Raw genomic sequence first — 27822 nt, 5'->3', positions numbered from 1 at the left:
TTATACTTTATTACAAAAAGGAGAAGGAAAAGACATTGTCAGGCAGCGCGATGAATACTATTAACTGGGCAACACGCCATGTATAGCAAAAGCATTTATTTAGACAGAAATGTCACGTGCTACATTACCAAACATGTTTGACAATCAAAGCATGATCGTAACAATCCACGTTTTGTTTTATTAATAAACTACGCTGATATCTAAACACAGGATTATAACTCCACCCTTCCGAATGCATGCGCGTTCCCGCGGCAAGGGATACACTTTCTATCGGGGGTAACTACTTTGGCACGACACCTGTCCTTCCGATTAGCCAACTCGGGCCTGGGTCCAAAAACTTCTTGCACCACTGGATTTGTCAACAACAGCCAGGCAAAGTATTGGTAAAGCTCCAATAAAAAAAATATATATGTTTCATATTTATTTTTTAAAAAAAGAAGTCCAAGTTGTTCAAGCAGAAAAAAAATTGTAGACAAACACTTTCTGCCTACATTTACTAACCTCAGCTTCTTTAGCATCCTGAGCTGCTCTGCTTCTCCTTCTCCTGGCAACCAGCCACAGGTCGCCATGGCTACCCTCGTGTCACGTGACTAGCAACATAAACAATTTTCCGGGGAGCTAATGTTGCGCCGAGAAGTAAGCTAACTGCTCCATTTTTTACAGCGACTTTTCTCCACTTGTTTTAGCCTGTGGCTGGGATGTGGGAGCGATGGCAGTAATTGTTCGTCGTGCGTCGGACTTTCCGGTAGTTTCAGAGAGTGAAGCATCATGTCGAGGAGGGGAAAATCCGTCTACAGTTCAAAAACGGAAAGCTGTCCCAGTCCGCTGAGCTGAAAAATGGGAGCAAGCGCGTCAGTGTCGCTCTGTGTAAGTTTAGCAGTTGATAGCAATTAGCATCTTACTCCTGCTGACTGCACTTTGTGGAAAGCACTTTTACCCGCTAATATTAGGCGTGAGGATAAGAAAACCTCTCTCGGTTTTATTTTCAAGAGACTACACTCAAAAATGACAGGTTACTGTTGTTAAAAACATGGAAATATGCAGTTTATGGGGTGCATAGCTTAGTTAACATTAGCTGTTTGAGCTTAGGTTGTCAAATGTGTACAGATACCCCAGAGAATATGCCATTTTATCCTGAATATGTGATTTTATTGCAGCTGCAAGCGTTTTCACATGATAACAGAGCCAGTGAAAGTGAAAAATCCTCAAGTATTGAAGTGCACATTTTTTTTTAGCTGTGTCCACAGCACATACAATGAATTTTAAAATTGAGGAGCATTCAAGATGACTTAACTTCTTTTCCAAACCACCTGCTGTCATTTATGAATACGACTGTAGACTAGTTGTATTTCCAAATCAGCTTCTTCATGCTGTTTCCATGCAGAGCGACCCATCTTCAGTGAGGATCCTGAGGCCCATCACTAAGGTCAGCCCAGAGCCCATCACTCCCACCCTGGATTCAGAACCTGAACTGACACCCAGATGTGTGTTTGGTGTTGCCTTGGAAACACTAAGAGAGGATGGACAGATGGTCTGTGGGATACCCCTCGTGTTGAGAAACATGGTGGAGTTCCTGAATAAGAATGGTATTTGTTGTTGTTTTCTCACTCCTCTGCCATTTAAAAAAAATAAAAAATTCCATTCGACGAATCTATCTTCCTTATTTTCCTCTTTCTTCCTGCTGTTCTTTCAATGCAACAGAATACTTTAGCATCCCCCACACGTGTACTGATTGAATCTGTTTCTTTGTCACAGGAATGCATCATAGAGGTCTGTTTCGTCTATGTGGGTCAGTGGTTCGGACCAGGCAGCTGAGGCAGCGCTGGGACAGTGGAGAGAGGGTGGACCTGGAGCATGATGGAGATGTCCCCACTGTGGCTTCGCTCCTCAAACTCTTCTTCCGGGAGCTGCCCGTTCCCATAGTTCCGAATCTCAGCGCAAACAGCTGGTTCAGAGCCTAACAGGTAGTCTGGCATTTTTGGGATAAAATTTTCTTTACTTTTTCTGTGTCACTGTACCACTGGTCCCTTATGAGAGCTGCTGTATAAGTGTTAAACCCCAGAGGCAGGCGAGGGATAGCGCCAAAGCACTGTGAGTCAAGGCCTGTTGTCTGACTGAAGTATTCAGTAATAAATGACCTCATTAGCTACAAAAGCCTCATGGATAATTTTTTGCAAGTCTCGCATTCCTCCATGTGTGTGAGACAGTTGAGGGAAGTGAGAATGTCTTACAAGCTAAAAGTGAGTCATGAGGTAGTTTTTATTGTTAAAACTGCAGATTCTTTTGGACAGTTTTTGCCTGTGTGGCTAAACAGCCTACACACTCCGTAAGGGTGATCATTGTGATGTCAAACACATACCATACTATGCAAATGTTAAAAGTTGAGATTCTTACCAATTACATAGCACCATCAGACAGGCATCTGACTGATCTCAGCCAGTTGCCCATCATGACAACAACTGCGAACATACAGCCAGAGTCGTAAAGAATCCTTATCAGTTACCAGACGAAGAACAAGAAGTCCTGCACCAGATGGTATGACCCCCCCCCCCCCCCCCCCCCCCCCCCCCCCCAGTCACACTGGGATTACATAAAGACACGAAGCAGCTGAGGCAGCTCTAAATCCAAAGAAGAAATGTGACAAGTTTTCCAATATGCTTGAAATAACCTAAATACCATTAAAAACTGTGCAGGTGGACATAGGATAATTTGTGCTGGCTGAATGGCAATGCCTGGTCACATTGATTTAATTAATTTTTTATTTGTTTTTTTTTTTTTTTTTACTTTACTGTGTTAACTGCTAAAAATGCCCTTCAAACAGACCTGTATATTTATTTGTAATGCTAGATGATTCTTGCACTGCTCTTCATGATGAGTAGGATTTGCAGCCACAAAAACCCAAAACAAAACATGCCATATTGTCATCCACTTTGTGTACCAAGGTCTTATAGACTTGGGCGATTAACGCCTTAAAGTAAGCTATGGATTATGTTCCAAGTCAATGAGGCTAATATGGGAGCTTGCCCAGTTGTTTAGAATTGTATTGGCTGTCCCTCTGATTTTTTTTTTTTTTACATGTTTCCATTTCTTCATCATGTCTGCCTCAAAGGGGAACAAGTCTGTGCTTAGACAACAAGGAAGCAGAAGTGGAAACAAAGCTGAGTGTACAGTGGCTTAAACATAGATATAGATTAATGTCTGTTGGTTGCTGCACGCAAAGTGTTCTCTACATTAAAAATAGAAACAGCTTTTTCAGGTGTACCTTAATCTGATGATTATGCTCTGAGAAATTAAATATTTACTCCGTAACATACAAGAGCTACAGCCAATGTCCATCTCATAGTACAGGTGTCTACAGTGAAAATACATTATTCAGACTGACATCCTTCACAATTTTACTTTATATGTGCATAATAATTATATATAGTTTAATGGTAGGGTAGTAATTTTTTATTGGATGGCTCATATTAGAAAATTTTGTTTGTGTATAAACTGCAATAATATAAAACCAAATATTGTATACCCATTGATATCACAGACTAGTGATTGAGGAGAATGTTAATGAATTCTGTTTTTGTGTTTCCTTATTTTAGGATCTGCAGATGAGACAGGGGTGAACCAGAGTCTGAGAGAAAACCTTTGCTGCCTCCCAGATGGCAACCTCATTATTTTGTCTTACCTCATCCACTTTCTGTCCAGAGTGGCTGCTCACAGCCAATCCAACCACATGCCCCTGGAAAATCTGGCAACCATCTTTGGACCTTGTATATTCCAGTAAGTTGCTGTTGTTAATTCCACATTCAAACCCTATCCAGAGCTGTAATGAGACACAAGCCTCCTCAGTTTAAATCAGCACAGTCATGTATCCTCAAGTGAACCTTGAGCAGACAGTTGATCAAGTGATTTGTCTCGATATAACCTGAAGACAGATTGTTCTTCTGCATATGCATTTTAAAATTCTGGTTTCACACTTAGTTCCTAAGAGTAGAAGTGGTTTTGGTTTGTCTGGAATCTTTATTTGTCAGATCCAGATGTAGAACAAAAAACACATTGTTTGTGAGGATGTTAACCCACTAAGTGTCTGGTCTAGATCATAGTCCTCAGTGTGTGTCTGTTGTGTGGAGTCGGGTTAGCCCCTTCCAGGAAATGGGTGTGGATTGTGGCTAATAATGCAAAGCATGGCACACAAAAAGGCAGACAGCTATAACAGAGGTCATCAGGATTTTGCTGGTTGCTTCTCCCTTCCTGTTTACAGAACTCAGCCATCACTATAAACAAACACATTCTCTGGGGAGGCACGCGTGGAGTTCAACTTTGAGTTTCTGTCACTGTAGGAAGGAATTATTATATGCAGTCAACACCCTTTAAACCGCTCCACCAGCCCTTGATCTCCCAGTCTCGCCTATGTCACCCCTGTTTTCTCTGAAAGTTAACGGCATCTCAGTGGAATGTGGTGTTAGTCATGGCATAAAATCATGTATTTGAGGGGAAAATGTCAGATCATTATAGTCAGAGAATTAGGAGCTGGTTGAGGGGGTGTGGTAACACAAGTTTGGAAAAAAGTGAGGGTGGGTTTTAGTTGTGGTAGCTTCAGAGCTGGAAAATATCATGTGCTTTTTGCCTGTTGTGCCACAGGAATTAGAACAGCAACAGGGGATTTTAGGAATGGTGTAAGGGTTTTAAATGAAAGACTTTTAGAATGGCAGAGAGGTACATAGTGCAAACCCCCCAAAAATCAGCTCAAAATAATGGCTTTTAAGCTACATTCAAGCATAAATATATATTTAGACTTGCTTGCTCCAGGATTTCAATAATATTACTGTCATTTATAGGTTAAAAAACTTGGTATAACAGACATTGTAACACATGTTCTTGCCATGCAGCAAGTGTGACACCTTCTTTGCTAGCATCTGCTCCCCATAACTCATCCATATTTGTCACCCAAGCCTCTTTATAAACAGCCTGTTCCCCTCATATGTGTCTGTTATGTAATCCATGTGACAGACTACTTCTGTCCTGTCATTCCAACTGACCTGTCTGTCATATACACAAACACAAATCTATTAATTCTCAAGTTTTTCTCATTCCCTTTGCTGTTTAACAGTATGTTAACCTTTGCTTTCCGTGTATAGACTGGATGAGACCTAAAAAGAGACAGAATGGATGATACCAACCACAGCACGGCATATTGAAAACAAATCAGAGCTTCCACGTGAACACGTGAAGGCCTTCTATTTTGGTCTGAGGTGATGATTACCTCCCTATGTATGTCTGAAACTTATAGTGGAGTGCTAATGCCAGAGTGAAGCCTTATAGAAGCCATACAGAAGCCCTTTTTACTACATGGTTTATTTATTTTTGTCAGGGAATTTTATTTTCCTAGGTGTTCATTTCAGTTTACTGCTGTATATGTCTCCTTCCACTAGATGGCAACCTTTTCTCTTATGTTTCCAAAAACTCTTTCAAAGGGACCATTTTGAGGCCACAGTACATCATATGTATGACGTTGTGTTGTTGTTTCCTTCTCCTTTCATCATGCAGTGTTCCAGCAGGACCCAGGATGCTGGAGGAGCAGAGTGTGTGTAACGCCCTGTTGCTACAACTTCTCAGACATCACAAGGCTCTCTTTCAAGTACCAGCCGAAGACTCAGTGGTTTCCTCGATTGCCTCCAGCTCACCACCTCCTCCTACCCTCTCTGTTCTTTCACACTTTGAGGTGAATCCCTGTAATCGAAATAGTTGCAGTCACAAGTAATTTTGTTATATTAATTTTGCAATAAATGATGTAGTCACAATACATAGACAGTCACTTTTTTTTTTTAACAAATGTTTGTCATACATTAGGGTCTGGTCAATAATGCCATCTTGGTAAAAACAAAACAAAATGTACAGGATGTAAAATTGTCCTCTGTTCATCTGTCAAATTCAGTTTCCTTGCAGGTGCGTATACAATGTTTTCTCATATTTGCCATTTATCAAGTCCAAAAGCGAAAAATGGTTGGTTAAAAGGTTACAGATAACACGCTATTAAGTCTAAAGTCTATTGCAAACAGGGCTCAGAATACCTGCTTAGCTTATGATCAAATGTGGAACAGTAACTGGTGACACTGAAGTCATATTAAATCATTATATGCATATATAGGTAAAATGAAGTTAGGTCTATAGACTGCCTAGTTCTAGGCCTGATTTGAAAACTGCACCTCACAAAATGCTTCCTGGACAACACTAGGTGTTTCCCTGGGCCCCAGTGAGTGCCGTCCATGATCTCAGTGACTCAGCCACTGACACTTTTGTTCTGGAGATTGATTTGCATAATGGAAACTTGTAAAAAAAAAAAAAATCTTTCTGTGTGTTAGTTACAACTTTTAGGCGTAGTTACAGCAAGTTTTAGAGTATAAGAACATTACATGGAAGGGACTGAGTCATCCAGATGTAGAGATATACCAAGATGACCCTGGTCGTCTATTATTCTGTATGCATTTAAACTAAAGGAAGGATTGTTGCAGGAGGCTTTTAAATCCTATATTTTTGCGTTTAATGCAGGTTGAAAAGCAGTTAGTAAACACTTAGTGAATTTAGATGTTGCATTTTTTTTACATTTCCCTCTAGTAGTGTGTGTTCACTTTTTTGTATTTGGCAGGTCCGACCCAGCAGCTGTCACTCAGAGCTGAGCTGTGTGGGGAAGTTGGAAGGGGAGACTGTCTCATTCTCAACGACCAGAGCTTTTAACAAAACCATCTGGATGCAGTCTAATCTCAACAGGTACCGTCGTCACCTTAGCATTAATACGTTTGTAACAACACAAAAAAGATAACTAGATAGGACGCGTCAGATTTAACCATTTATTTCGGATTTATGCACATTTGTGTTTGGCTCTGCTCAAGTAGTTTCTGTTGAACAATCTGAGCAAGCATGACACAGAGAACCTCTGAGATCACAACCCCCCGGCATAGCCTGACATTAGCGATGTTTGAGTGAACACATTATGAGCAAAGAAAGCTATGTTTTGCTAATGCAGGAGGAGGCTGAGGAGATGGGGGGAGATGAGATGCAGATCTACAGTAGGTCAACCTGGGAGCAATGTGATGAGCACAGAGAAGCAGAACAAGTGAACACCGCCTCAGGTGCAGTAATTGGGTTGGACAAAGTTAAGTCGTAAACAGTTAGACTCATAGGTACTTGTGACTATAACTGACTCTGTCCCTGACTGAACTGCCGCAAAGATCCGTTATTAATTATAATTGTGTCCTGCAGATGTTTAAACATGCCTTTTTCTGCCTTAACCACATTGAAACTGTCACTAATCCTCACTTCAGATATCTTGTCCCTGAGGGAATAATTATAACCTGACCTTTTGGCCTGTGGCATTTCGCTCTATATGCAGCATCGTTTAGCCATTTGTCTGGTTGATGGTTGTATCGTTGATGAAGTGATGGCGGAGATGTGTTTCACGGGGAATTAAGGTCAATCTCTGGGGGTCTTTTTCACAGTGTTTCAGGGAAGTTACAAAGGGGTCAACCTGTGTCGCTTAGTTTTATCAATGCCAGTCAGTCCTTCTTCTTTTCTGGAAACTAGAGCTTTTCATTAGTGGCTCACATTTAGTTGTAAAATTGAATGAAATGACGCTGCTGCTCTTCTTCATCCGAATCAGACAAATGTATGTATGATAGTGCTGGTCCCTCAACAAACTTTAGTTAATAATTAAATATCCAGACAGACTTAATGGGATGGTAGAAATGATAAAATCTCATAATAATACAATATTTCGTTGGTCTATAATTTAATAGCTTCTCTTTACTGATGTTATTGTGGTCAGAAGGGGCAGTTTAAGACATTTGCTGAAAAAGAGTAATTCCATTTAGTTACTTTAAAAGCAAGTAGCAACACACTGTTGTGTAAACTGCAACACCTCGGTACTGAAACTCTGTCACCCACTTTCTGTAGTCAACCAGAAAACCAGCTGTTGCTTGTACAGCCAAGTGGCCTTTCAGTCTAATGGCCAGTAAAAATAGTTGCTAGAAGCAGCAGAGAAGTGGAATCATGGCAAAGCAGTCTTCCAGACAGTATCTGTGTGTGCTGACAGTTGTCTGCTTGCGGGTAACTTTACCACCTCAGAACTTGCAGGCGACTCTATTGTTTTCTATTTTTATGTTGTGAATGTGGGTTGCTTTTAGGTGGCAGTACAAAAGAAAAAATACATTTATCCATTTTTTGTATTTGTTCATCTATATTCAGCAAGCAGCATGGCATTCACATGTATTTGCTAATGAATGTTGTGACTTGTTTATGTATGATTACAGTTTGCTTTTGTTTGTGTGTTGAGCTAATAGAGAAAAAACTATTTGCCTATTAATTATTCTTGTTGTTATTTTTTAGCCATTTGTGGTTGTAGTTTTGTTTACTTTGTGATGATGAAAGGGTGTCCTCAGTCAGGGTTAAAAGGAGGATATTTGAAAACAAGTTTGAGGGACTGCTAATAGAATCCTTGTGGACTGAAGCCAAAATGAGATTAAAGTCACAGAAATATTCAAAGGCAGCAGCTTGGCTGGCCAGACTGTAGTTAAATGACCCACTTGTGTCACTTATAAAGGAGTCATCAGTGGATGTAGCTGAAAAGGAATAGGTGGCATGAAATGTGCTTTTTGTGCGTTGCCTAGCTGACACAGAAACCGGCAGATGGTGGTCCAGATATTGAAAAGCAGCAAACTAGTGGACTCAGTCATCTGTTTCTTTTCACAGCTGATGTCAATGTACACAAGTCAATCTAGCTGCCTACCTTCCAAATGACTATTTTTGTTTGTCAGTTTATCCTCAGCCTGCTTGATAACACCAAGCAGCAAAGCAAAATCTTCATTTAGCCTTGACTAAAACCTGTTTAGAATGTGGACTTCATATCTAGGGATTTGGCAAACTCTGCAGATGCATCATCTCATGCTCATTTCATACAACAGGGACACATGGGGACAGTCCACGTCCATATATCTGATTCTAAGCTGTAAAATCTGTCACGCCTGCTGAGGAAGCGTAACAAGCTTCAAGTGGAAGCTATACCAAGAAGGTTTTATGTGTTCTCAGTGCTTCTGTTTGTTTTTTTAGTCCTCACCAAGCAAACAAATATCAATAATTTTTCATCAACAGCTTCCCACTCTCATCTGTGCTGTAAGCATAAAATGCTGCATCATTCCAACTGCCTGTCTTTCTCGTTCCAATAAAAATTGTAGGGAATCAAAAGTACATAGATTTTTCTATTTCTTTACTAGTCCTATTTCCTCAACTGCATGAAGGGGTCCAGATTAAACAACTGCAGTATATGTTAGGGAGTTAGAATGTGATTTGTTTGTCTATTTATTTGTGACCTTCCTGTTTGGAGCAACAGCACAGAACCCAGAAAAAACATTTCCAAGTACCAACATTTCTTGAGATTTCTTTAATAAAAACCTGTGCCTTAGGTTTGTTTGACACAAACAAATAGGAAAGGGAAGTTTTTGGTCGTGTGTTTGCACGTCATCCTGGGATCTGCCACTGGGCTGTTGTGCGTTTAGTTTACATGTCTGGCATTTGAATTCTGTTCTGTCTGGCCATGTGTCGACCTCTATGCCTGCCACTGATGTCATGGTCTATATTGATTGTAATCTAATTATTCCTACAAGGGGAATAATTTCTAAACAAGTCTTTGTTCTTGACTTATGGCCCCCGCCTCTGGAATAGCCTGCCGGAGAACCTCAGGACTGCAGAGACTGTCGGTGTTTTAAAGGAAGGTTAAAGACTTACCTTTTTAATCAGGCTTTTAACTGATCTTTTAAGCCTTCTTATATTCTGATGTTCTTATCATTCCTTATTTATCATCTTATGTATTTTACGTTTTTTTACTTCCCATTATTTAGTTATTACCACATTTATTTATTTGTTTATTTTATTTCTTTCAACTCCAGTGTTTCCTCAGGGGGGTCCTCCACACTGGGGGCTGTGTCTGGTCTGCTGCTGGGGGTGTTGTCCTCGGGTCTCCTCGGCTTGGCTAGTTGGGGGGGCTCCCTACCTCGGTGTGGGGTGTCTGTCGTGGTCGGGGAGTCTGGGTGTCGGCGCCTCCGGCGGGCATGGCCTGGAGCTCCTCCCAGTGTGGACGGCCCCAATGGAGGCGTTTTCCACAATCGTCGGTGCCACGCCATGTCTTCCTCCAGCCATTGGTGAGAGTGTGCGTGTGCGCAGTTGTGTGCCTATATGGAGGGAGGGCAGGATGGGTATTCTTATTTTTTATGTTTTTAAATGTTGTACAGCACTTTGCGCTGCTTTTTTGTATGAAAAGTGCTTTATAAATAAAGTTTGATTTGATTTGTTTTCTGTCTCTTACTGTTTACTTGAAATAATATTTCTAGGAAAAAAAGATGGCGTGCATTCAGTCAGCTGCTTTGCTTCAATAATATTTTTTAATAGATGACCCTTTCATGTCAGTCAGTTCATGTATTCATAAAATTATCTGTTTCTAGGTCAAGTCTTGATATGTAGGTCCAGAAACATGTTCTGTAATGCGGTTTATTATCCAGTACAAAAAAAAAAAGTTCTCTTTTAGGTCACTCTTCCAGTTTTGTACTCTCAGTTGTCGTTCTGATTACGCATATCAGTCAGGACTTAAACTAAAAGTGTTTAAGTGTGATTATATGTGTGTGTGCTTTCTTGTCTTGGTCTCTCTGGCCTACTTCTGTCTTTATTGCAGTGCTCTAACTGCCACTGTTGACCTTAGAAATGACTACGTGCCTCTGACTGTGATTTCATATTTGTGTCAGTCTGTCTGTGCGCTTGTGCAGACGTGTGTGTGGGCACGGGTAATTGAAGTGGGTGGGTCAGTTCTCTGCCTGCGGCTGTCACTCCTGACCATTAAGTACTAATCAGCTATGCTCTCTTTCTTCTTTGGCTTTCTCTGTCCCTTCAAAGCAACAAGCTGATCACTGTCACTTTTAATCTGTACACGAGAGCGCTATAAGTTTAGGAAATTTGACAAAGGATGTTTTCGTGTCTCGTCTGTGTCAACATCATTGACAACAATCATGGATCTGCAGTGCTCCACATGTGAGTGAACTAATGCAAGTTAGTCTCATACTAGGAGAGATGTATGTTCTTTGCTGCAGGGGTCAAAAACATAGAGCTGTTAATAGCATGCTAGTATCTCCCAATTATTAAATCTGTAGTGTGAGAAGCACTGATTAAATTTAATGGTTTGATGAACAACAATTACAGTTTTGCCCATTTGTTCATTCTGAGTATGTTCTTGTCACTTTTGAATAGCCTCAATTAAGAAGACAAATGTCAAAGAAGGGAAAATTGAAGCTGAGGCATAACTCATTTGACAAATCAGTTATGCTTGTTTTTCCTCTCAGTGGCTCATTATAGTTTCATGAGACGTGTCCTAGTGTAGCTTTAGATCAAACATCTGGTGATTCATTTACCTGCGTGTTTGTTTTGTTATTGTCGGACAATATCAGACTCGGTTCATATTTTCCTTGTGATACTGAGAATAATGCACCTGTAGATTTTCCATCTGTTGGACTCCTGCTAACATAACGTGAATCTATCAGTGTTTATATAGTGCTGCTTTCAGAATATTTCTTTAATACGCTACTGATTTGGTTAGATTTTTGTAAACATTTTTTTTACCATCTTCAAATCTACAATTCAGCACTTTTCTGTCATAAAAGGTTCCCTTTTGTCTGTAATATCCTATATTCTCTTTCTCTATTTTTCTTTTTCTCTCTATTTTTCTTTATATTGCTGTTGCGGTCTTCACTTTTGTTTTTGTTTTTGCCTGCTATCATAAGACCTTCTTTATAAAACAGTAGATTGTGATGCGTTGAACTGAAAATTCTCTTAGTGGTTAATAAATCTTTGACTAATGCTTTTGAGGAAAGAAATAAACCATGAATAGATAGCTTTGTATTTCCATTTGCAGGGCTCCAGATGAACTTTTTTGCTGGTAGCACAGTCACAGACAAAATGCATCAATTGCTGAACATCTTTTATCGAGAGACACTGCAATTTATCGACGTTCCCTTAATGCCCCACATTGTAGGCTGTGGTAGCTGCTGCTAGATGGACCAAAAATTATTTTTGAAAAGAGTTAAACTAGGGCATTGCAATGTCATGTTTATCCCAGATGAAAACGAGTGATTCTTGTTTCTACATGCGGTCTATTCTATGAGCATGTAGGCGTGCTCCACATTTCACCAGAAGACCACTTTTTTAAGCCTAAATGCCACAGTACTCCAAAGTTATAAAAGTACTACTTTCCACCACTGCGGTTAATGCAATAGCTGTCTGTGCCGGTTAGAGCGACACCAATACAGCTTAATGATCATCACGCCCTCGCACCACTTGAAATTTTAACTCGCACACTCTCAAAAACAGGTTGCAAATGCGTCCATTTTGGTCGCAGTCTGGAGCCCCAGCTATTTTGTCAAAATTCACAGTATTTCTCCCCAGGAAGGTGACCTTGACATTGTGTATTTAGCTACATTTTTGTTCTTCTACAGTGGCTGGTTCAATGATCGCCTTTCTGTATAAAATTCCAACTGAGCTTTGAAACAATAATTAATTTATTTAAAAATAGTCTGTTCTCTTTGATAAATTATTATAAAAACTAGTAATGATAGCAATGACATTTGTAGCTGCAAAATAGCAGTTCTGATTCGTGCCTTCCTGTGATCTTATAAAGGATGCCTCATTCTAAAGCAGCTTTCTTTTCTCCTCACCTCCTCCTGTTGGTGCACTTCCCAGTCTATTTCATTCTCTGTCTTTGTGTCTCTGAGCAGACCTGACACACTGGTGCAGGGTGGTGAAACCAGCTCTGACGTCAGCACTGACATTCAGAAGCTGATTGCAGACCAGGAGGCTCTGGAGGAGGGCAGTGAAAGTGTGGAGGCAGGAGATGTGCTTTCCTGCCCCACTGACCCAGGAACAGACCAAGATCCACAGAGCAGCTCATTTCAAAGCATTCAGGGGGAGACACCAGCTGTGGAGTGTACCACAGAAGGGTGAGTATCTTTCCCGTTTGCCCTCCATTTTTTACCCACACACAGATGATATTTTTAAACCACTTTACAACACTGTCGCATCTGATCACCTGATTTTGAGAATATAAGAAGGATTTTCCGATTTAGCACTTGCATTTCTTGTATGTACAATCAATTTTCATTAATACAATTTTAAATCGTACACAGTTTATGTATTTTTCTTTTTGTCAGCAGGACCTTTTCACAGATGCCACAGGTCACCTCCTTGTCAAAGGAGAAAGAGGAGGAAGAAGTAAGACAGACAGCGTACACTTTCATCAAAGACAGCTGCTCTACGGTGTGCATCACTGATGTTTTAGCTCTCATATTCCGTACTTTCTTTGTTTTTCACATTTCTTTCTCTCTTACCCTTGTGTTTCTTTTTCTTGCAAACAATATGCTTCTGTATTAGCTGTAAAACATTCATTCAGCAACAACTGTTTATGCAGTGCTTTATGTTTATTCTAATTATGCACAGACAGCTGAGGGGTGTACTATGAAGCAAGTTCAGCATAGCCAAACTTTCTTTGTGTTAGCTGCCTTGACAAAACTAAAATCCCAAACAGAGGTAGTGGCTGTCACAGCGGTGGTTAATGGTCTTTGTTAACAGGTTTTGTTCAGCAGGCTCTGTCCACACAGATAAAAGGGGGCGTTTGATGCATCATTTAACCTCTCCTCCACACTAAATGGACTGATTGCATGTTGCCTACTTCAGCTAAGTGGAACAGGTTGTTGTAATGGGGAGCAGTTAAGAATGTGAATATTTATTGTGCTACATGGTGTTACTGCAGAATATGTGAGAGGAACTGTTTAAAAGTGTAAGCCAATATATTTATTTTATCACTCAGTGCACTATCAGTGCTGCTGCTTTTTTCTGGCATGACAGCTGACCATTAGAGCTCCTGAAATATAATCTTCATACTGGCAAACATGACAATCAAGAAGTGCATTTAGGTCCAACACTGTCCACAAATGAGGGATACGTGTAAGTTTGCTGCCATATTAAAATCAATCAATCTTATTGGCTGAACATTTTCTGTGATAAGTACAAATAGAGTAAACAGTTTTGTAATTTGTGTTCTGTTTTCTGCAGTATCAGTGGGCTAAAATGGACTGCCATTGTGATCTAGCAGGTTAAAAGAGAGCCACCTTTGGGACATTGAAAACTTGCTTTGGAATCATCATACCTTACTAACCAATTGATCTTGCTTCGTAGTATACTTCTATACCCGTAAATGAAGTAATAAAGTATATGTGCATTCAGCTTATTAGTTGTTTAGAAGGTTGTCTGACATGACTGAACTGTTTTTCAGGCTTCTACAGATGCAGCGCAGAATTCGTCTGTTTCAGACTGCTGCGTAGCGAATGAGTCACAGTGCAGAACCCAAACATGCAGTCAGCACACAGAGAGGTGAGAGGAAAGCTTTGTCATAGAAGATGACATTTTGTCAGAGCTTTTTTTCCCCTCTTTTGTTTCTGCTTTGTTCTCCTTTGTAACTATTTGCTCAGAAGGCTTGTCAGATAACATTTCAAAATCAACACATCCAAGTGATAAAGAAATGTTTAATTTCAGTCTACTCTGTATTAACTATTTAGAATTTAAATTTTCAAACACATCAAACAATCAAAGAGAAGCATTGTTGTGAAAGGGGTCAGAGGAGTACGTCTGCAGCAGTTAAAGTGTATCAGATTTAATTTCATCGGATTCCTTTGAATGCTACAGTTGTTTTTGTGTCCCTCTGCTTCAGCTCAGTTTAGTGCATCTCTCAGCCCCACAGTCAATAGAGAAGTAGGTTATGGGAGCAGTGTGCTGCTCGCAGTCATGGTTTTGATATGATTCCAGTCCAACTAGCACTGACTTGCCATGGGGGCTCACGTGGCGCGGAGCGACCAGCTAGATTAGATCAACCTCGCATGTCGACATGGTGACTTTCTGTTTGTGCTGTTTCCACAGAGCCAGAGGACAGGCCATCTCAGTTATGCCTCATTAAAGTCACACATGACTAAGCCATAACCTTAATGGCAGTGCCAGATGACCCCTGGCCACCAAGCTACACAGAGCAGTGGAGAGTCCTGACTGTGAACTGATACAGAAAATGCATGATGTGTACTTTATTAAAGTCACACAGACCCAGCTGCTAGAGGGACTATAGAAACATATACTTTATGTTAGATTTATTTATTTTAATGCAATTTCATTGTATTGGCTTGTTGACAGAATTTTGTTTTTCAGCCGACTGTGCTGTGCAACGCAGAAAAACGAGACAGAGGACAAATCCATGTCATCCGAGTGGAAGGTAAACAGACCTTTCTGAACAATATAGCTGCCCTCTCCTAATAATTTTCACAGCCTTTTGTTTAAGTTCTGTCCTTATACAACCATACAAAAATTCAGTTATAGCCAGGTCTGTGAATCTGTGTCAGGTGAGTTTATTTATAGAGCACATTTAAGAACAACAAATGCTGACCAGAGTGCTTTACAGAGATAGAAGAAAAAAGAAAGCCGCAGGCTGGCAAAATGTATCGCACTAATTCACCTAAAAATCCACCACTGAGAGAGAGAGCCTTAAAGTCATAGAGGTTATCTAAGATTTTTGATCAAAGTGATTTTAATCCTTAGTTAATTTCTGAAAAATGATGCAAAATAGGGAAGGTGTTGCTAAACAGATATTCATCAGCGCTGGCATTTAAAGGGGTTAGCAGACAGTGAAGTAAAGATTTTGTTTAGCTGTAGTTAAACGCAGTGTTCAGGGTCACGCAGCCGGATGATGACGGTAACCATGATGGAAATTTCTATCCAGTGTGAGGCAATACCTTAATTCTTTTTTGATATATATTCTGGTCTCATGGACTGATCTGTCTGCCAAAAAGGAGGGAAATTATCTCATTATCTATCTGTATGTAACATTGTAACCTACAGTACACTGATACATGTGCATGGGGTTGTGTATTCCCACATTGTGTGTGTCATTGTAACGCATGGTGGATTGACACGTGCATAGGTGCGTGTTTCCACATCGGTGTGTGTCAGTTCGTGGGCTCTGAGACTTCGTCAGTGATTATTTCTGTTCCTCCAGGGAAGAAAAGGAGCAGGAGGAGGATGTGGTGGTTCTCCTGACAGACATTGTGATTGCAGAGGCAGGAACAACTGCTCTGACGTAAGTTCTCCCTCCTCACAGCCTGTAAACACGCAAATTAAAACAGGGTATCCATGACACCGAGGCAAGCTGATACCTCCAGTGAGGTGTGTGTGTGTGTTTGTGTGCACCTGTCAAGCATGTGCATTTCTAGGTGTTAACTTGCTTGCCTGTGGGTGTTTTGCTTCAGTAATAATAGCCTCACTTCTCCCCCCCCCCTTACATCCTTCCACCTCCTCTGTGTGACGCACAAGGCTGTGTTTTTTTATTTTTATTTTTATGAATGAACAGCCGAGAAGGGCGAGAAAGAATCAATGAAGCCTGAATCCAAGGCAGCTGATGTTGATGATGGTGAGAATGATGTCATATCACCTAAATTAAACCAATCCACTTTATATTTCAGCCTCCTCACTCTGCCTATCAGCATGTGAATTTACTGCATGTACACCCACTTGCACAGAGGCACACTCACGACGGCAAACGGCTACGTGACTCCCCGCAGCTCCATCAGATAGACTCCTTGCCTTGGCCTGACAACGTTGCTGTGGAAACGCCTCGTCATATACAGTACCTCAGTCCTCCCTTGCACACACACCCACACTGCACGCAAAGACATGAACGGTATTCCCGCCGCCCCCCTGCTTCCGTGCAGGATGAATAATGCATGTGGAAGCGCTACGGCAGTACAAGTGTCGGGAATGCCGGCCAGAAGGAAAACCATGTGGATATAGGGATTCTTTTCGAGAGCTCGCTGTATTCTCACACACTCACACGCAGATCAAGTCATCTAGGAATCACAGGGACACAGCTGTTGGAATTACAGGGATACCACGCTGGATGCTGGTGCATTTTATGAATCCGACTTAATGACTGAAAGCAGGATTCATTTCCAGCTGGCTGAGTGCTTGACCGACTGACCAGCTTCTGTTGCACAGAGACCTGAAAGGAGCTACGTTTTTGCCTTTCTGAAAATGCACGCCGCCTCACATGTGCTGCTCAGAATTGTCTCTTGCATCTCTTTTTGGAAGTGACAAGGAACTTTGCCAGATCACAGATTTGTTCATGATTTCTGAGATTAGTTTTTCTTTTACTTCAGCCAGTGTTGAGCTATATTCTGCCTTTTGGCTCATACGTTTCTCTGGAAGAAAAGGCAACCACTCAGTTCTTATCCGCCCCTCTCCGGACAAGAAGAGAGTGAAATGATTTTACAGGACTTCTGAAGATTTGCGTGCAGCATGTGAAACGCTAAAGACTCCCTTCGGCCAAGCTACAGCGCTTCTTTCTGGTTTCTCTTCTCCTTTCCATCTGTGTCCCTGAAGCCATGTTCTGCTTCTGTTTCCAGAGCCCCTCCCTCAAGCTACAAGCCCTGGAGACTGACATGGGACCCTCGCCAGCACCAGGAGACCCCCAAGCTCAGGATAACCTACCTGCTCTGCAACAGCCTTTTTCTACTGAAGCCGAGAACCTTTATTTGACCCAAAAACAGATACCTTACTCGCCATCGTCACCACCTGCTCAGGATACAGTAAACTCATCGCAGCCTGGTAAGACAACAGCAATGAAGTGATGCTGAAACAATAAAATAGTAATAATTAGGTTCTAGCATTAAACATTTTCCACTTAACCTGTAGGGAAAAGAGGGAAACAATGTGGAGGTGGCAATTCATACAGACAATGATTGGTTTTTACCTTATTTATATTATTTGGAACATTATTTATATGTAGGAGGTGTTATTCATTAGCAGCTCACAGTATGTTTATCCTAAGGGAGTGCACAAAGGCACAATTCATATAAATTGCACTATATCAGTGGCTTTTTCTGTGGCATCTGATATACTATCTGTTTTCAGAGCATCTTCTTCATTTCTGTCATGCCTTTTGTGCATGTTACGGTCAGTGAATCTTGAAAATGAGTTAGCTTCGTCAATTCCCAGGGATGGGTGCGTCTTTTCTAGATAAGTTGAGTACCATCGTACCATGGGAAAACGCAGCTGGTGTTGCATCACTTCAGAGTCACTGATGTTGGTATTGGCACATATATTAAGTAATACATGTTTTATTTTAATCTCTAGACACTAATGTAGTTTTTTTTAATTGATAAAGACTCTTTCTGTCCTTTATTTTCATGTCTTTGCTCTGGCTAAATGTTGCAAGAAACCAGTGATTTTTGAACTATTGGCATAACTACTCAAATAGAAACCAGTTAGAAAATTATTGTTAGTAGCTTTAATTGAAAAGAGCAGTTTGTCTTTCTTTTGTTTCTCTTTTTATGTCTCTCTTCCTTAGCTTATGTCTTTCTCTTCCTACCAAAACCCTCTTTCTCATCCCTCATTTTCTCCTATCTATCTGCCTTAAAAATCTAAAAAAAACATTTAATCTAATGTTAAAGTGAAATACAGTCGTAACTATGATAGATTTCAGTTACTATCTAGTCTCTGTTGTCTCTCTTCCAGCGCACATCCCATCCCCACATTTGCCCAGTCCTGTCCTCTCTACTGCCACTTGTTCTGAGGGTCTTTCAGGAGAGAATACCCTGCCGAGCCCACCAGGCTCTATTTCCAGCCCGCTCCTCTCACGTTTTATGACCAACGACTGCCCCGTTCCCTCACCACGATGCCCCAACTTCAGCCACAGCCTGCGCTACAACCTCGACCCCGATACAGCTCCGTCCCCACCGTGCTCACAACACATACGCATGTAAGACTATTGTTTTGGCACCAACTTTATTTAGGGACTGAGGCTCACAAATATAATACACAGCTTCTCAAGAGGTCATGCATGTATATGTGCACTTTCTGATTTCAGGGCTCGCTGCAGTGTCCATACAGAGCTAGACGAGGGCTCTATGTCCATCTCAATGCTCAACAGACACATCCACACGCTGAGGAAGAAGATCAGGCGGTTTGAGGAGTGTTTTGAACAAGAGAAACACTATAAGGTGAGTGAAGAAATTTGCCTGAGTCACTAACACATTTAAAGTTACAAACGTTTCATAGCCAGTACCTTTGTATGTGTGAGTACGTGTCTGAGTGGATGTGTTAGTGTTAAGTTGTTAACTAATGCTGCTGATCTGAACTAAAAACATCTGACCAGGGTGACTTACTCCCTCTACTGGTACATTGGGAAAATTACAGTTTGTTACACAATGGCTCTTCAGTCAATTGGTTGACAGGGCTGCCGCACAAAAACATACCGGTAACCCACACACACCTTGAAGAAAAGACAAAATTAACTGACTCATTCCAGGCACTGGATTCATGAGAGAGGCCCTGTTCACTTGGTGATAAGTGTTTTTGTTTTTTCAGCCAGCCCACAATGACAAGACTTCACATCCAGAAGTGGCCAGACTGATGAAGGAGCTCATCAAGAGTCGCAAGCAGCTGAAAGGTCAGTTATACAACGACAGTCACACCCACACATGAATTGTTGATTGCAACAGTGAAAAAAGTATCAAGATCTTTGCTTAAAGTTCCACTAAATCAGTCAACCTCGCTTCTCTACTTTTGGCTTTACTGTGCTGAAAGATGCATGTTCAATTTGACACCAAATTCATCTGCTGACAGTGAAAAGTTTATGTGAGCTCAACTCAAATCTTCTGTGAAGTTGTGTACCTGCAAGCAGAGTTTGTAATATCACCAATAGTTTGACAGTTATTTTCACTCTGGAAATGAGACAGGCACTCTTGAGTAAAAGCCTACATTTGATTGAATCTCAGATGTGTTGTTCTCCTGTTACCAGTTTGGTTTCTTATTTATGAACGTTATGTATGTTTGGGACAAATGGCCAAAAGGTTCTGGGATAAATGGCAATTTTCAATAGTTTTACTTAAGAATTTACACGTGTGATGTAAGGACTTGAATTATGCATTACCTATACAAATACAGTTTGAACTTTAAGTGATGGTGATGTGGGAGGCATATTGTATCTGATGGTTAAGCTGTTGAAATCAAAAAGTGTTTCCATATTTAGAAATATTGGATTTTTAATTATGGAGGTAGAATAGATGTCATTTTTCAGTGTTAATAAAACTTACCAATGAAGAAACCATATCAAACATGGAGTGTTATTTTAAAAAAATTTGTATTCTTTGTTTAACATACATAGAGAAGATCTGAAAGAAAAACTGCCATATGTATATATATGTATGTATGTATGTATGTATGTATGTCTGTCTGTCTGTCTGTTACAAGTAAAAAAAAATTGGCATAATTAATAGCAGAGAAATAATATCAGCAATGTATTTAAAATGCAGTTAAACGCTAAAATTCCCTTTACTGATGCACTTTACTGTTGAACAGTAGATGGTTATAGACCAGCTAGTTGAAGTGCTTCTTATGCACATAGTTTTGTACCTGTCGATGTCCGACATGGTGCAAGATGATTACTGGAGTAGAAAAGAAGAAAATAAATATCTGCTATACAAATAAATATAATGATGTATTATATAGCGTGAAATAGAACGTCTCAAGTAAAATAGAAGTACACGTGCGCAGGTAAATATACTTCACTACTTTCAATCACCGTATGATTACAATATCAAGAATGTAAATAATTTGTTAGACATGATTTAAACTAAATCAAAGTCAGTGTTTCATATTTATGTAGTTTCTGTTTCTGTCACCTTATTTTTCTGATATGCTGTCCTCCTTAACGTAGAGATGAAGCTGCGACAGTCAGAAGAATCAGGACTGAGAGTTCATGCTGAAACATGCAGGACCAATGTAGACCAGAGGGAGGCGACAGGGACTGAGCTGCAGCAGCTTAACAACAACACCAACACCAAACCCAATGTAGAGGAAACAGTCAACATCATAGCCAACAGGCTGAAGGAAAGACGGCGAGAGCTGGGCCTGCCTGACAGCATTAAGGTGGGCGCCTTTAACACTCACACAAACATTCAAATGAGTTTGCAGGTCACATTCTTGGTTCTAAAAATCTGTGTAGTGAAAAGTAGTGGAAAATTGCATGTAATGTTAATTTAATGTTGCAGTCAGTTATGAACTTACCTGTTATTATTCTTCACTGCACCTGTATGTACAGGAGATGTCCCATTTCCAGATGAGCATGGAGAAAACCATCATGCAGAAGTGTCTGCTGTACTTTGAGAGTCTCCACGGACGACCAGTAAGCTAAACTTGGATGCTCACTCTTTATGTAGTGGGTCAATATATAACTGAGGGACTTTGAAGTTCGTGGGATGTATCTTCCACACGTATTATAGAAACAATCACTTAATAAAAAATGATTGAATATCACTAAAATGTCAACTAAATAACTGTCCAAATTTAATAACAACCACCTTCTAATTAGCTAAACAATAATAAAATGAGTTTTTTCAAAAATAGTTTTGATTGTGTTCTTTTTATTAGGTTGAGATAATCATGATAGATGTTTCATTTTTGGCGATATGTCAAATTTTATGAGAAAAATAACTAATTGCATCTGTGTCTGAGAAATCACTTTCAACTAAGTTCCCCATTACAAAAACACCTCTCAAGGAAGTGTCACATGACCTGCTCCACATGATGTCATTTCCTCCTGAAGAAAAGACTGGAAGACTCCAAGGCTTTCTCAGTTATTTAATATAAAGTAGCGTGTGAGTCAAATGTGGATTTATGGCATGTCGACAGGTTTACTACTATATCTTTATAAATAACTTTCAATTTTACTCAATTGTGTGCATATATTTTAGAGGAATCTTTGTGTAAAAATGCCATGTGGTGTTTGGTTATAGGCGGCCATGTTGATTTTAGGCCTGAAAACAGCAAAAATATCAACTATGATACCTCTCAGCTATGTTACAAAAAGTCCCACAATTATATATTGACCCTCATAATATTTTTTTCTCCTCTCCTTACAACATTCATGTCTAGTCTGCTAGATATGTATGTTTTTTTTTGTTCTTGTAAATAACCGGTCAGTCTCTGTCTTTGTATCTTTGTGTCTTCAGAGTACGAGGCAGGAGCGAACCCTGATGAAACCTTTCTATGATCAGTACCGTCTCCTCAAGCAGCTGCTTTCCTCTGCAGCCACAGCAGTCATTACAACCATTGTGAGTCAACATTCAAGTCGTGAAGAGCAGCAGGTCCTAGAGTCTAAATGTCAAGAGGAGTGGGTAGTCTTTTAGAGGAAATTCTCGAGAACTGCTGCAACTCGGTGTATGTCACTCATTTACACTCACAAAACTGCCCACATCCTCTGAGGCCAAAGTGTCACTCTGCCCTCTAGTGGCTGAATGTAAAGTCAAACTGTTGTGAAATGTATCAGTTCATTCAGCAAAAGAATAGATGGGTAATTAGACACTGCTAAAACTGAAATTAGGAGCTGATCAATTGAAGTATAAATCATACCATGGCTGACTGACTGAACAGAAGTGGTGTGTTCACTTCAATGAACACACACAGCTTCTGCTTTTGTATGGTTTGCTTCATCATTTTAGTTTGCTATGACAGATTATTTATCCCTCTGTGTGTGTCTGTCTGTCTACACAGGAGGAAGAGGAGGGCTCTGATGAAGAGCGCCCCAAACAGCGAAGCCCCAGGCAGCAGCCACTTTGGTTAAACTCTCCCAGGTGTATGTCTCCAGATGAATCGCAGTATCTGCCTTCTCTAGAAACGTCTGAAACGCCTCTGGTGTCTCCGCTCGAAGAGGTGAAGGGTCTCCAGTCTCAGATCATCACCATGGCAACACTGCATGAAGCTTCAAGGTACAGTTTGTGTGTAATTTTTTTGTTAAACTAAGAACCTGAATGAAAGCTGGAAGTTGACAATTATTGTGCTTAAATTTTATTTGTCGATTAATGTAATTGCACACAGCGTAAAAGATCTAACAAACTGATCGATTCCTTCATCATGCAGAGCAGAGTTACTGGATCATCTCAGGATGGTTCGATCGGAGAAGCGAAGGCTTCACCGAGCGCTCCGAGAGTTTGAGGACCATTTCTACACACAGACTGGCAGGTAACAATCACACACAGACCACACACACGGCCCATCCAAAGTACTTCGCTTTTGCATTTTATTTTGTCTTTTAATAAACTTGGAACATTTGGTTTTCAACAATGCCTTGTGAAAAACAAAGAAAAAAACATCCACAAAAGAAATTCCATCGTAATGGTACGACAGTGTAATGCACACTCATGTAACGTTAATCCAGCACAGAGAGCTCAGGAAAGAGACGAAGAGATAGACGTTTGCTCTGAACTGTACACATCCTTTGCACTGTACATGTTAGTCCTCCAAAGTAGATACAGTAAGTTTTTGATTACAATACACACTGTACAAAGCTATCTGAGTAAGGCAACATAGGGACTATCAACCAGTTATGGAAGCTGCTGCAGGTTGTTTGGTAACTACAAAATAAAAGTTTTGCCTTTTGTTTGCATCTACTCTCCTCCGTACATTAACAGGGCTTGTCAGAAAGAGGACCGTGGACCAATGGCAGAGGAGTACTGCCAGTACAAGAACCTCAAAGCGAAGCTCCGTCTACTGGAGGCCCTGCTCAGTAAACAGGACTCAACCAAGACAAGCTGAGTTGCTCACAGTGGGACTTTTATTTAACTTAACAGGAATCGATCATTTTTTGAAGAATTAAGTCGTGGCGCTGGAGGGTCTGGACTTGTTTCATGCCATGCTCATTATGTAGATGCACTTTACATGAAGAAAACTGGTGGAAATCGGTGACAATCTGAATGAAATGCTGGGTAAGGTTTTTTTTTTTTAGTCCCAACAACACTTCCTTTATCATTCATGACACGTTTTTATAAACCTGATGTAGCAAGTGTACATTATGTAGTACAAATCTATGTCAAAGATGAAGCGCTGTAACAACATGATGTTAGTTACATCTGAGTCATTTTAAGATTACTTCATGTATTTTATGGCACTTTGTTACTCAGTTTTTCCTTGCCAGAATACTGTTTTTGGACAACTTTGTCCATAGTTAATGTGGAAACTGCATTTTGCAAAGTACTATCTTGGCAAAAAATGTGTAAGCTTAAATGCAATCAGTGAGACAATCCTGCAGTGTTTGTGCATGTCAGTTTTTTTTGTCCTACATTGTGCTATGATATGCATTAAGAATTTCATAGGTGATCTAAATTGTGACTGTCAACGTGTTCACCTCGGAAATATGTGGATGTTGGTGAACGTAGGCATCGTAGTGCAAATTATATCTGCTGTTAAATTCGTGTTATTCCCCCTTTTTGCCTGTATGAAGTTAATCCCCCCTAAATGCCGTTGTTGACAATGATCAGAGCTTTTGACATTGTGCACTTCTGGTTTATATAGTTTTCTATCTATATATATCTATATATATATGAATGTATCAATAAAAATAAATATTTTTTCACATTTATTCTGCTAAACACAGTTTATGGTTCTACTTTCTTTCTTTCCACTGACGACAGTAAAATGAGAGTGACTGCTGCAGAAAAAGTTGCTATGGTAGAGGTACTGACAGCTTTCATAATCATGCTGCACAGAACTGCATCATGCTTCTTTTTTTTTTTTTTTAAAAAGAACGACAAGTTAACAAGTAGTTCACACTTGGTCATCAAAGACATTTTAGAGGCTGTTGCATTAGTAACTGTTAGGATCCCACAGCGGTTTAATGTCTGCTTTTTAATAACTTTGGTATAAACAAAGATGACTATCGATGCTGCAGCCCTAGAAAATTGTAGTACCAGTCCATGCCACTAGTAGGAGGTAAAAAGAAGTCTGAATTTGTCAACTGTGGAATGAGAAAACATTTCTAAAAAGACAAATCGTCAATGTAATAGGGAACAACAAAATTCTCGTCCACCAGGTAGTGGACGCTTAGTTAACAGCATATCAATAATAACAAGGCAAAGGTCATTAATAAATTATGGGACAACTGATTAAAATAAACAGGAAGTTGAAGCAGCCCGTGTTCATTAGTACAGTTAAAGGGTTTGGTCAGTTTGCCAGTGTGACTTGCCGGATGGATGTGGTGGTGTCCCAGGTTTACATTTCTCAGTTCTTGGCCCCTTCAGTGGGATATCTTTAGGTATGTTTTCAACAGTAGGGGAACCTTTTTCAGATGAGGAGACGATGGTGCAGGTGTCAGTGTGTACCTCCCTCTTTTTTTTCCCTCCACTCTTCTTTGGGAATGATGGTCTCTTGAGAGTACAGAGCAGTGTCAGAGATATGTCGGTGTGCATGTCTGGGAGCCTACTAAATCTGCTGCTTCATGCATGTGTTGGTCTGCTTCATCAGTACATGTGGACTTCCTTTGTGTGTGCAGAGGTCAGTCACCTCCAGTCCTTCTCTCCCTCGCTTGCATCCTGCCGTCTCTTTAGCGTCCCACACTGATGTTGCAGGTCTTGCAGCTGGGGTCCTTCTTGGCGTTTACCGTGGACAGACTCATCAGTTGGTGCCCGCTGATCTCCGCCACCGTGCCCAACGCCAGGTCTACAGGCTCTGTGTAGATCACCTCCAGGATGACGTCCTGGGCGTGGTGAAACACCAGACTGCCTTCCCCTTCTTCGTCCTGTTTGCAGGTGAGGAAACGGTTGTTGGTGATGTCGAGTGCAGGCAGCCTCTGCTTACAGAAGTCATCGCCGCTGGAGCCCTTGGGTGCCAGGACCAGAATGACGTAGTGGTAGGCCGTGTACATGCAGTAGAAGTCTCCAAAGTACAGGTTGGTGTCAGGGTTGAAGAGCGTGTCGGCGCGGACCTCGAAGCGATGGCGACCGTACGGGGAGTCTTGTGGAGGCTTGCCTGTGTTGAACTCTGTGTTGCAGCTGAAGAAAATTCCCTCCAGCTTGCCACTGATGGGTGATCCATGGCTGCCGCTGTTGTCTTTCACTGACGGCAGCATCCGGTTTTCCTGCTCCTCCCTGGAGGTAAACAAAGAGCAAGAAAGTAGATGGGTCAATACATATAACTAAGGGACTTTTGAAGTCCATGGCATATGTCTTGCATACATTTTTATTAAAAGTTAAAAAATAATAATTTTAGGTTTATTATGCTCATGTCTTTACAATTTCCATAATTATTTAATAAGGAAACACTTATTAATAAAAAAACTGGATATCACTAAAATGTCAAATAACTAACCTTCCAAATTTAATAACAACCACCTCCTAATTAGCTAAAGGATAATAAAATAAGCTTTTTCAAAAAATTGTGCATCAAGGATTCTGAGATTCTTTGCTCCAAATTTCATATGGAAAATAACTAATTGTATCTGTGACTGAGAAATCACTTTCAACTAAGTTACTCATTACAAAAACACCTCTCCAGGAAGTGTGTTAATTCCAGATCACATGACCTGCTCCACATGATGTCATTTCCTCCAGAAGAAACAACTAACAAGAATCCAAGGCTTTACTTTTAGTTATTTAATATAAAGTAGTGTGTGAGTCAAGTGTGGATTTATGGCATGTCACCAGGTTTACTACAATATCTTTATACACAACTTTCAATTTCAATTTTACTCAATTGTATATATCATATTTTAAAAGAATCTTTCTGTAAAAATGCCATGTGGTGTTTGGTAATAGGTGGCCATATTAATTTTAGGCCTGAAAACCAATAAAATGTCAACTGTGATACCTGTCAACCATGTTACAAAAAGTCCCACAATGCTATATTGACCCAGCTGTTTATCAAATCTGTCATCAGTTTTCCTTTTGGGCCCATCTTTCAGATGGAAAATAAGCCAAAAATTTTATCTGCAGCTTTTGTATTCAAAGTAATTTTCTAAATGCAGGATGGCAGTGATACCGACTTTCAGTGTAATCATCAGAGTGTTTGAGACAGTGCGACACATGGGAAACAAGCTGATTAAATGTGCAAGATGCAGTCTGAGTCCTGAGTCTCATAACACAATAAGCTAAGTGAACTCTGCCTGGAATACGTGCTGTATCCAGTTTCACTATTTCTGGAGCTCTGCGGTAATCATATTAGCCAAGATCAGTTTGTCTCACAGAAATCTTTTGAGAGAAAATTGCTCCACTGAAAAACTGAATATTTCTTTATGATCATGGGAAACTGCTACAAAACTAATCGGCTTTCAGATTAACTGACGAACAGTCAAAGTAATGAATGCTTCTGTGGCAGCTGCCTATTTTCACCACAGAGGGAATCTGAGCTCCAAATCTCTAATTACGTGACGATTGGCATCTGTCTGTCTATCTGTCTGTGTGAAACATTACTCAAAAACGGACTAACGGATTTGGATGATTATATTCTCACAGTGATGCGACTTATAGTCTGGATCCATGGCTTTGTTAAGGAATCCCCATTGGGAGATATAACTGACGGCACGGCGTCGCTGTAACCATGACAACAAGTGAACACTGTCAGTTACCTACTGACGATTACGTGATTGCGATTCTACTACAATTTGACTGATTTATCGGTTGGAAATCGTACAAGGAATAAATGAATAAACATCAAAAATATCACTAAAACGTCATAGTTCTGTCGATCAGTCCAGTGCCATGCCATTCAGCGTAGGCGATAATTTCTCTCCAGCTCCTTCGATCTTTTGCTGTCTGAATTGTGACTGCTGCCTGTTCCATGTGTAGCCATGATGTAAATCCGTATCATTTTCATTCTCTGTCTGCCTCATCCTCTCTTCCCATTAATTTTTCCTGTTGTGACGATATAGTCCATTGT

At 40.4% G+C, this 27822-nt stretch overlaps 2 protein-coding genes across 2 annotated transcripts in view; one reads left to right on the top strand and one right to left on the bottom strand.

Annotated features, from left to right (window-relative positions):
- The first annotated feature begins 597 nt into the window (after nt 1–597).
- LOC110968822 (protein FAM13A-like) lies at nt 598–24546 on the top strand. Its single transcript, XM_051959735.1, is given in 22 exon segments — nt 598–867; nt 1385–1586; nt 1756–1929; nt 1932–1964; nt 3594–3774; nt 5542–5716; nt 6641–6762; nt 12801–13022; nt 13236–13338; nt 14354–14451; nt 15274–15337; nt 16118–16198; nt 17520–17721; nt 18631–18874; nt 18983–19115; nt 19483–19564; nt 20834–21045; nt 21218–21301; nt 22128–22229; nt 22669–22883; nt 23035–23136; nt 23586–24546. Coding segments are annotated over 22 exon segments (2985 nt in total). The 5' UTR covers nt 598–837; the 3' UTR covers nt 23710–24546.
- LOC110954072 (phytanoyl-CoA hydroxylase-interacting protein-like) overlaps nt 23173–27822 on the bottom strand; it is a 28983-nt gene continuing 24333 nt past the window's right edge. Inside the window, exon 5 of the mRNA XM_051959738.1 lies at nt 23173–26036. Coding sequence (XP_051815698.1) covers nt 25493–26036 — 544 coding nt within the window. The 3' untranslated portion in view covers nt 23173–25492. The remainder of the gene's footprint in view (nt 26037–27822) is intronic.

Source organism: Acanthochromis polyacanthus, chromosome 15 (assembly GCF_021347895.1).
Source record: "Acanthochromis polyacanthus isolate Apoly-LR-REF ecotype Palm Island chromosome 15, KAUST_Apoly_ChrSc, whole genome shotgun sequence".
In the NCBI taxonomy this organism is placed as follows: Eukaryota; Metazoa; Chordata; class Actinopteri; family Pomacentridae; genus Acanthochromis; species Acanthochromis polyacanthus.
This window is presented reverse-complemented; position numbering and strand designations above follow the sequence as displayed.